The sequence below is a fragment of the Mustela nigripes genome, chromosome 13 (genome assembly GCF_022355385.1).
Source record: "Mustela nigripes isolate SB6536 chromosome 13, MUSNIG.SB6536, whole genome shotgun sequence".
Classification (NCBI taxonomy): domain Eukaryota; kingdom Metazoa; phylum Chordata; class Mammalia; order Carnivora; family Mustelidae; genus Mustela; species Mustela nigripes.
The window spans coordinates 20,579,326-20,589,410 of NC_081569.1; the positions used below are offsets into that span (position 1 = coordinate 20,579,326).

At 46.2% G+C, this 10,085-nt stretch overlaps 1 protein-coding gene across 5 annotated transcripts in view; it reads left to right on the forward strand.

Moving 5' to 3' along the window:
- FAN1 (FANCD2 and FANCI associated nuclease 1) overlaps window positions 1–9,526 on the forward strand; it is a 33,136-nt gene extending 23,610 nt beyond the window's left edge. For 3 of the 5 annotated variants that reach the window (XM_059371710.1, XM_059371711.1, XM_059371709.1), the window contains exons 9-14: window positions 1,038–1,202; window positions 1,699–1,849; window positions 4,616–4,719; window positions 5,290–5,484; window positions 6,091–6,219; window positions 9,266–9,526. In XM_059371710.1, coding sequence (XP_059227693.1) covers window positions 1,038–1,202; window positions 1,699–1,849; window positions 4,616–4,719; window positions 5,290–5,484; window positions 6,091–6,219; window positions 9,266–9,403 — 882 coding nt within the window. In that variant the 3' untranslated portion in view covers window positions 9,404–9,526. Of the gene's footprint in view, window positions 1–1,037; window positions 1,203–1,698; window positions 1,850–2,101; window positions 2,184–4,615; window positions 4,720–5,289; window positions 5,485–6,090; window positions 6,220–9,265 lie in introns of those variants that run through there. The other 2 variants (XM_059371712.1, XR_009399023.1) reach the window with 2 other exon arrangements.
- The last annotated feature ends 559 nt before the right edge of the window (window positions 9,527–10,085 follow it).

Below are 10,085 nucleotides of genomic sequence, written 5' to 3' on the forward strand. Positions count from 1 at the left end.
TCTCCCCCCCCTCCCCCCCCCCCCCCACCCCCCCCCCCCCCCCCTCCTCTGTTTTTCTTTTTCCCCCCCCCCCCCCCCCCCCGCCAGAAGCCCCTGGTAATGGCTCGTCTGCTGCCTGTTCTAGGTATTTCCTGTATTTCCTCTTTCTTGTCTCTGGCTTGTTTCACTTTGGCAGCTTGTGTTCCAGGTTCGGGCCTGGAAATCAGAATTTCCTTCCTCTTCAAGGCTGAATGATATTCCTTTGTACAGATTGACCACATTCTGTCCGTCCCGTCGTCTCCACATGGACACTTGGCTCACTTCCATCTTTTGGCTATTAGGAATAACACCGCTTATGAACATGGGTTTACAAATATCTTTCAAAATGCTGCTTTTGGTGCTTTCAGGGATGTCCCTAGATGTGGCATTGCTGGGTCATGCAGTAATCCTGTGTTTAGCTTTTTGAGGAACCGCACATTGACTTCCCCAGGGTTGAGTCATATTTCATTTCCACCAGCAGTGCACGTGGGTGCCGGTTTCTCCCACATCCTTGTCAGCACTTACTATTTTCCTTGTTTCAGATTTTAGTCATCCTCTGAGGCCTGAAGTCGTATGTTACGGTATTTTCAGTACTTTTGTTTTTGGTCCAACTTTGAGTAACCTTAAGAAATGCATTTAACTTCTCCAAACACAAGATTCTTCTCCCCGTAAATGAGGAGGCTGGGCCAGCTCTGTGGTTCCTGGAGTGGACCTGAACATTAAAAGTAGCAGGATGATGGGGCATCTGGCTGGTTCAGTCGGTAGAGCGGGCGACTCTTGATCTCAGGGTTGGGAATTCAAACCCCACATTGGGCATGGAGATTACTTTAAAAAAAGAAAGAAATGAACAGAATGAGATCTAAGGAAATACCCTTTATCTATGGAAGTATTGCTTTACCCATTTAGTAATTAGCAAAATTGAATAATTAAAAAACAGTGGGGTTTCCTGTCACATTAAATTAGTGGACGCTGCCTTGAGCTCTTTCAGGATATTGATGTGGGACCATGTTCTTCGCTAGGCTGTTAAGTGCATCACAGAAGGGCTGGCTGATCCAGAAGTCAGGACGGGACATCGTCTTTCACTGTATCAGCGAGCTTTGCGCCTGAGAGAGTCTCCGAGCTGTCGGAAGTACAGGCACCTCTTCCATCAGCTGCCAGAAATAACTGTGGATGATGTCAAACATGTAAGTAAATATCCTTTGGGCACTTTGGACTTAAGTGGATATGCTGGGTTTTTTCCTGAAAGGAAACAGCCTAAGAACAATTTCTTGTATGCATTTTCTTTTAGACATAGAAAACTCTAGTACTCGTTTAGGACAGGACTCTGTTTTCACACCAGTGGCTCCTACATCAGAAGCTGGGCTGGTCGGGGCATGGGTCTGCTTGAGCCCTGGGCTGAGTGACTTTCTATAAAACTCCCCAGTGAGGAGCTCACAGCCTTTTGCCAGTGTCTCTTGCTTGGTCAGGGCCCCTAGAGAGCAGCTTTGGGGTCCATGTCTCCCCTGTTCCCGGGGCCTGTCCATACCCTCACAGTCGCCAGAGCATGGGTCACATGGTCTCGCACTGCTAGAATAGGTGGCTTACGGGGAGCAGAGCGAGGTGGGTCCTTAAGACAGGAAAGTCGGGTTTGCAGGGACTGTAGCTCGAGGGAGACTGATGGATGTTCTCCTGCCATCTCAGGTGACCATCACGGGCCGGCTGTGCCCGCAGCGCGGGATGGGCAAGTCTGTGTTTGTGATGGAGGCTGGGGAGCCCACCGCCCCTGCCACAGTCCTGTGCTCTGTGGAGGAAGTGGCGCTGGCCTATTACAGACGCAGCGGCTTTGACCAGGGTAAAGCACAACGTTTCTCCCAGGCTGCCCGGTCCCTGGTGATGGGTCGTCAGCAGGGGGTGGCCGCCATCTCCGTCCTGTCCCAGTGGAAGATCTGCTGACCTGGGAGGGCGTGGAAAGGGATTTTACTCACGATATTTGTTAAAGGCTGTCTTCTTCCATTTAGCCAGCAGCATCCACCGCCAAAGGCCTGTGAGAAACAGCACTTTCTGGTGGATGTTAGAAGCAAGTAGGACTGGGTTTTTCTTTCAGAGAACTTTCGTTGGACCTAGCAGGAGAAGAAAGGGCAGAGGATTCCAGAGGTGCTGCCTGGTAGCAGAGCCCATTAGAGGAGGTAGGAGCTGTGGAGCTGGGCCAGGTTGTTCTGGAAAGAGTGAGCAGTCCTCATAGTCAGCCAGCAACTTTCAGGGGATTGAAGGACCAAGTCCTGCGATGGGATAGCACCAGAGGAACCAGAGAAATGGCTGGAAAGAGCAGTGCTTTTTGTTTTAGTTTTCTTTTTTGTACATTTTTTATTAAAATTCTGGTTCTTTAACATACAGGCTATGTTAACACAGGAACAGCAAAGTGTTTTGTTTCTAAATAATTATCTCTTCTGGAATTGCTGGTGTTTGTTTATCCGCATTAGCCCCTCTTCTTACTATTGTTTTGATTTTGCTCTCCGACAATCAGTGCTTTATCCAAGGCCCAGGCAAAGAGGAGATGTTGGGAATTTGCTTTCTGATGAACTTGTCACTCTGTCCTTAGCAAAGTGTAGTACTGACTAGAAAAAGTAAAAGCAAATGCTGTGAGAGAGGAATTGCAAAGGAAGCACCCATCAGCCACCCCCAGAGACAAGGGGGAGGGCAGGGCAGCTCTGCTGGAGAGGCCACTCTAGTCATTCTTTATTTTTTAAAACTGTTACGGAAGGTATTGAACGTGCCCTTGTACCAAAGCGGAGCGGTGCCGTCAGCCCTCTGTACTCTGGTTGCGGTGTTCCTTCCAGCCTCCCTACCCTCAGGCCATGGAAGCCGACCCCGAACACTGGCCCACATGCCTGCTCCCGGGGCTGCCCACCAAGCCCATCCTTCCGCCAGGCAGGACTCCCCTTGCCCATGCCGAGGGGTCACGAGGATTACAAACACCCTAATACCTTCAAATTGGTGAAAATAAGGACCTTATTCCATTGAGTGTTACATCAGCTTTCGGAAGATTAATGAGGACTGTAAAATGGCGATGAGTGTTAGGACAGTTGAGATTAATCTCTGTGGTATCTTTATTGCTCACAGGGAAGGGAGATGCTATAAGGGAAGAAGTACAAACCCCAGTGAAGACAGAGATACCACAGACTTAAAGGTTAGAAATAAAAAAACAGAATGAAGAGCTGTCCTCAGAGAAGCCACAGGAGACACGTAAACTGGGCAGTCGAGGGCAGAGCGCATGGGGATTAGGGCGTGTGGTGGGCAGGCTGTGAGGCGAGCACAGTGAAATGCTTTCATTCTAGCCATGAGCTTGAAAAACGGACAGGTGATTCCATTTCCAGAGTATAGAATATTTCCTTCATTTTTTAAAAATGCTGCAGTGAAAATGAGTGGAACCCTTGCTGTCCATGTGTTTGAGAGGAGATTTGGAAGTAAGGCCCATCTCAGGCCCCCTTCAGGGAAGTTTATTTTGGAGGGACTCAGAAGGAGCTCACCAAAAGTGACTTCACTTCCAATACAAATGCTTGATGTAGACCACTTAGGAGTGCAGGAATTCTGACTGCCAGTGTTCCTGCCTGGAGGGTGGACGGTGTGCACTCCCGGGCAGAGAGCATGCTGGAAGTGGAGACCCAGCATTACTCCTGGCTGGGTAGGAGCCCGGGATCCTGGTATAAAGCTTGCTGGTGAAAACAGCTTGGCTCCAGCCCAGAGGCCTGAGTGAGAGCCCTTCTGCCTGCCATTCAGGACAGGGTCATAGGGGTCAGCACCTCATTTCGCCTATCAGGACAGGGTCCTAGGGGTCAGGCACCCATGTGGGCACCATCCCCTGTCAGGTGTGTTGAAGTGCAGATCATTTGTCTGGGAGACAGGTCTGTGTGCTGTGCTAAGACTGAGCCTCTGGTTTCCTCAACTCTGCTGTGAACACCTGTGTGGCCTGGTTCAGTCAGTACAGTTTGTGTGGGGTGTGAGGCAGGGATCTGAACTTGGTGGTCTCTAGGGTGGAAAGTTTCTAGGAGAGCCCTGGTGCTCTGGGATGGATGGTTTCTAGGAGAGCCCTGGATCTCAGAAACACTGGGCTCACTTGTCCAGGACAAAGCAGTGGAACACTAGGTCCAGTGAGGTGGATGGAGACAGCACCTGCGGGTTCCTGGGTGCTGGTTTTTCTCTGATAAATCTGTTCTGGGAAGCCGTTCTGCAGGTTTGGCTGCGGGACCCTGCACGGAGCCCCGCACCAGGGTCTTGGCCCACCCACACCCGCCAAATCGATCCCCAGGAACCTGAGGAGGGAATATCTGCTTTCATTTATTTATCTTTAAACACGTTCCTTACATTTCTCATTAAAGTTGGAGAACTGTTACTTTATGGGTCTGAGTTTCCCCATAATTACTAAGATTTTTGCTTTTAAATGAGCCTTCTGTATATAAGCAAAGTGATGTAAACAGATGAGTTAGGAATGGCAAGAAAACAGCTTTTGCATTTGAAACTAAAATCTATTATTTCCTTCAAATTGAGTAAACAGTAGGTTATGGTGGGTTTTTAAAAAACAGAAAAACCTGACTTTGCTGTGTGTGTTGCTTTGTCTTAGGGATTCACGGGGAAGGGTCCACCTTCAGCACGCTGTTCGGCCTCCTCCTGTGGGATATAATCTTCATGGACGGGATACCAGACGTCTTCAGAAACGCCTACCAGGTGCGCAGGTCACGCCAGACCCCGGGTGTGCTTTTTAGGCGAGCAGCGGCTCCTGCCCTCTGTGCCTCCCGCCTGCCTGCGGGCCGTGTCTGTAGCCATCAGAAGCCTGCCAGTGAAGGGCTCTGAGATGGTGCTGATTCTCTGTAAGAATGGTCTTTACTTTTACATTTGGATCCACAGATCTTAAAATGTAAGTCTGTTAACTTTTCACCTTGAACCTACTTTACCTTCATTCCACTTGAACGTGTAGTGTGGGTTTCTTCAGCTTCGACCTTGACCAGTCAGTCTCCTGTCAGGGCCAGGCCTCCCCGCGTGTGCTGTCGCACACGCCTGCTGAGAGCACTGCTGATGTAAACCGAAGGCTCCTTTTACCGATTACAACTCTGACAAACCAGTGCAATAAGTTGCTTTACGTGCGATTACTTAATTTTTTACTTCTCTTTTGAGAAGAAGAATGTGTCAATTTAATACGATTGGCCAGTTTCCCAGATTTTATGGAATCGAGTGTTCTTCTGATGACCCCGGCTCTGTCCGGGCACCCAACGAGGGCTTGTTTTCCCCATGACGCAGGCCTTCCCGCTGGACTTGTGCACTGACAGCTTCTGCGCCAGCCGGTGGCCGGCCATCGAGGCCAGGCTGCAGCAGATTCATGGTGCGCCCATGGAGAGCCTGCGCGCCTGGGTGGCAGCTGCGTGGCAGGCCCAGGAGGGCAGAGTGGCTTCCCTGGTCAGCTGGGATCGCTTTTCTTCTCTTCAGCAAGCTCAGGTGAAAATCTGCAGGGAGAGTTGGCCAGAAAGTACCACCCCCCAGTGCTGGGTGTGCTTCTGGCAAGATCTGTACACATGTGTGCATGTGTTCATGCACGCATATTTCTCTATGTGATGGTCCTGCATATACATTCATGGAGATTCTAGTGCCCTAGTCCAGATGTCCCTGTTATTAGTGGGACCATATCAGGACACAGAGTAAGCCCAGTGTTGCTTTCTTCCCCTTAGCTGACAGCTTCCCTTTCCCTGACCTATGACCCTCAGCAGGGAGGTGCTCTTCCTGTCCCTGCAACTACTGGCCTTCATCCTTGTCCTATTTCTGAGGATTTACACCAAACTCCCTCTTCCTCAGCTGTTCCCCAGGGTTTTCCCGACTAGATAGAAGTCTGACTGGGCAAAGGAAACCTAATTTCCCAGAGCTTGTGGTGGGCCTTTTGGCCAGGGGCCCTGTGGCCTTGGCCCTGACCCAAGCAGCAGAATGACCCTTGTTGTCCTTGGAATCCTTCTCTGTGGAATTACAGTTTTCTCTGTTTCATGATCAGTGAAAGTATTCTAGGATTTCTGTTGTAAGGCGTGGCTAACCAGCCCTGTGTTTTGTGTTCAGGACCTTGTTTCCTGCCTGGGCGGCCCCATCCTCAGTGGTGTGTGCCGGCGCCTGGCCACAGACTTCCGACACTGCCGAGGGGGCCTCCCCGACCTGGTGGTGTGGGACTCCCAGAGTCATCGCTGTAAGGTCAGTTGCATCAGAATGGAAAGTCCTATTTCCATGATAATTTCCTTAGCAACTTAAGCAAAGGCTCCAGTCTAGGCATTTCTTGGTTGATTGTTGGCAAGATCGAATCCCTTGAAAGCTGTTGGACTGAGGGCCCTGGTTCTTCGGTTGCTGTTGGTGGGGCCTCCACACCAGGGGCTATAGAGGCCTCCCCTCTCCGCTGTGCAACACTCCACCTAGCAGCTCATTCATCAGAGCATGCAGGCGAGAAGAGCCAGAGTGTGAGCAAGATGGGAGTCAGTCTCTTTTAACCGGATCTTAGAAGGGATCTTCCATCACTTTTGCTGAATTCTTGTGTTAGAAGCAAGTCACAGATTCCAGTGCCCCCCTCCAAGGGAAGGAATTCTGCAGGTGTGAACACCAGGATGCTGAGATGATGGGGTGCTGTTCTCTAAGCTCCCAGGAGTGAATGCCTTGTCACATGTTCAAGGCCAAGGGCCACCTTGCTTCACCTTGGTCTTCCCCTGCTGCCCATCCCAGGTTGGTTTTTATTACTGAGTTCTAAGATTAAAATAAAATTCTAGATACAAATCCCATATCAGATATATTTTATCCCAGGCTGTGGCTTATCTTTTCATGCTCATAATAGTATCTTTTGAAGAGCAAAAATCTTAAATTTTGGCCAAGTCCAACTTCTCTGTTCTTTAACGGATCATGCTTTTGGGGTCACGGGATATCTCAGACTGGAACTGTGGATTTGTGTATTTCTCCTTGCAGTTAGTTCTCTCCAGTTTGCTTCCTATATTTTGAAGCTCTGTGATTAGATGTATAAACTTGAAGGCCTGTCACATCCACTTGATGAGTTGATTTCTTCATCATCGTGAAATGACCCTCTTTTATTCCTGGTAGTGTTCTCCACTCAGACATCAACCGATACTAGTAAATAGCCGCTTCAGCTTTCTTTTGATTAGTGCTAACAGGACGTATCTTTTTCTGTTCTTTCTTTTAACTGGTTTCATCTTTAACGGGCTTCTTGTAGGCAGCATTATAGCAGGGTATGACTTTTTAATTCACTTTGACAATCTCTTGCCTTTTAATGGGGTATTTGGACCATTTACATTTGATGTGATTATTGATGATTGCCTTTAAAGCTACCATCTTGAGGGGCACCTGGGTGGCTCAGTGGGCTAAAGCCTCTGCCTTTGGCTAGCTCATGATCTCAGGGTCCTGGGATCAAGCCCCGCATTGGGCTCTCTGTTCGGCGGGGAGCCCGCTTTCTCCTCTCTCCCTCTCTCTGCCTGACTCTCTGCCTACTTGTGATCTGTCAAATAAATAAATAAAATCTTTAAAAAAAAAAAAAACTACCATCTTGATACTTGTTTTCTGTTTGTCTGAGCTTTCTTTTCTCCTTTTCTCACATTTTTCTTCATCTTTTTTTTTTTTTTTTAAGATTGTGTTCTAATCCTTTGTTAGCTTGTTAGTTATAATTCTTTGTTGTAAGTGTCAACACTCTGGTGTTGACTGTGTAGATCTTAAACTTCCCATCTTTCAGGTGATGTTATGCCATCCCTTGTACAGTATAAAGAACAGAGTATGTTTTTGTATCTCCTCTCCTGGTCTTTTTGTTCTGTTCATACATCGTATTTTTACATGTTACAAACTCTATATATATATATATATTTTTTTTTTGCTTTCTACAGTTGATTTAAGAATATTTGTAATTACTCACATAGATACAAATTATTTTTCCTCCCCTAGATACAATTTGTTTTCAAAGATTGATTTAATTATTTGAGAGAGAGAGAATATGAGCAGGGGGGAGGGGTTGATGAAGAGGTGGGGAGAGAGAGAGAGAATCCTCAAGCCTCTGGTGAGCATGGGCCCAAAGGGCTTGATCCCAAGACCCCGAGATCGTGATCTGAGCTGAAATCAAGAGTTGGATGCTTAACTGACTGAGCCATCCAGGCACCCCCTCTACCAGATAAAAATTCTGCTTGTTATTCCTATGTAAAGATCCACATTTCCATGCGATGTCGTCCTCCTTCTGCTTAGAGAACTTTAACGCTTCTTGAAATGAGGCCTTCTAGTGATGAATTATTTAGGTTTTCTATGTCTAAGTCTTTATTTCATCTTTGCTTTTGAAGCGTATTTTCTCTGAAGAAAAAAATTTTATGTTGACAGCTTTTTTCTTTCAGCATTTTGAAAATGGTCCATTGTCCTCTAGCTTAGATTGTTTTTTAATGATATATGTGTAATCTTTACCTTTAGGCTTTAAAATATTCTAGCTGCTTTTAGAATATTCCTTTTATCACCAATTATGCTACTTAATTATTTCTTTGTGTAGTGTTAGGTTTCTTTTCTTGGGGTTCATTGATCCTTGGGTTTATAGTTTCCATCAAATTTGGAAAATCTGGGTAGTTTTTATTGCTGTTTTGAAGTTCATTAATCTGCAGTGAATAAAACTGACAGTGTCTCCGCCTTCATGAAGCTGGTATGTAATGCACAGTTTTGTCTTTGGATACATGCCGTGGAGGAAGTGCATAGGAAGGACCCTCCTTAGAGATGTGCTGGACCTCTCTTGAGATGAATTTAAGCTAAGCATTGAGTAAGAAGTCAGACCTGTGAAGAACAGGAAGAAATGTCCCGGGCAGAGGGAACAGTAAGCATATGTAAGGGCCCTTCAGTTGGGAAGAGGCTGGTCTTTCTCAGGAACTTTGGAGTGGTTGGCACAGTCCAGATCATAGTTTTAGAGGTCCTGGCAAAAGTTTGGATTTGACTGCAAAAGTTTGGATTTAACTGCAAATAAAGAGAAAGTAATCAAAGGGTTTTAAGCATGGGAGCAACAATCTAGTGCATGCTTTAAAACTGCTTCTCAACTGTATAATCAGAATCAAATTGCTAGTTCTTTGTGAAGAACTGCCTACTTTCTACAGAATAATTCTGAGTTCCATACATGTATCTTTATTTTATATATGTAAATAGAGCAGTATAGGTGAAAACTACTATAGCATACGTGGCTATTGTTTCAGTAAGATACTAATAACTTTTTTTTAAACTTACATTCCAGCTGGTGGAAGTTAAAGGCCCCAACGATCGTCTTTCACATAAGCAAATGCTCTGGTTGGATGAACTGCAGAAGCTGGGGGCTGAGGTAGAAGTCTGCCACGTGGTTGCCATTGGAGCTAAGAGCAAAAGCCTCACTTAACTAAGCTGTGGAGCTGGGGGTGTCTGGTGACAAATGGATTGATTTTCAAAAGTATAAAGCATCATTACATTTTATTTAACTTTGATTTTGTTATGTCAGTAATAAACCTGAGAGTTTAAGACCCATCACTGTACAGTGTCTGTGTGTCACAAAACTTGGTCTTGGCTCAAATGTACTCATTGATCACACAGAGCAGGTAATGAATTTTCTAGAAGGTCAGTACCTTGGTGGCCATTTTAGGAAATGGATGCATCTACGTTATTAAACTAGACTTGCAAAACAGCTGGGAAAAAAAACAAACAAACAAATGGGATGTTTCACAGCTTTTGGTCCTTCATAAAAGTAACATTCTTGATGTTTCTAGTAAGTACATTGGAGAGACCTGAATTTAAGGTTTTCTCTCCTGCCCTGATACACTCAGCTGTTGAATATTCTTGCTTTAGGATTATCTAAAGAAGGGCACAAATTCTTTCTCTGGGAATTAAAAATAAATTCTCATTAAGTTCTATAACTTTTAACTTGCTTTTACTAATTGGGCCTAGATTATCAAAGGAATGAACAGTCTTTATCAAAGGCAACTGTCCCTTTTCATCCCTAACCTAATGACTAGAGGGGCAATTTTCTATATAGACAGTGTAATTGCAATTGGGCTCTTCCCAAGAGCTCTAAGCCAAGGAAGGTC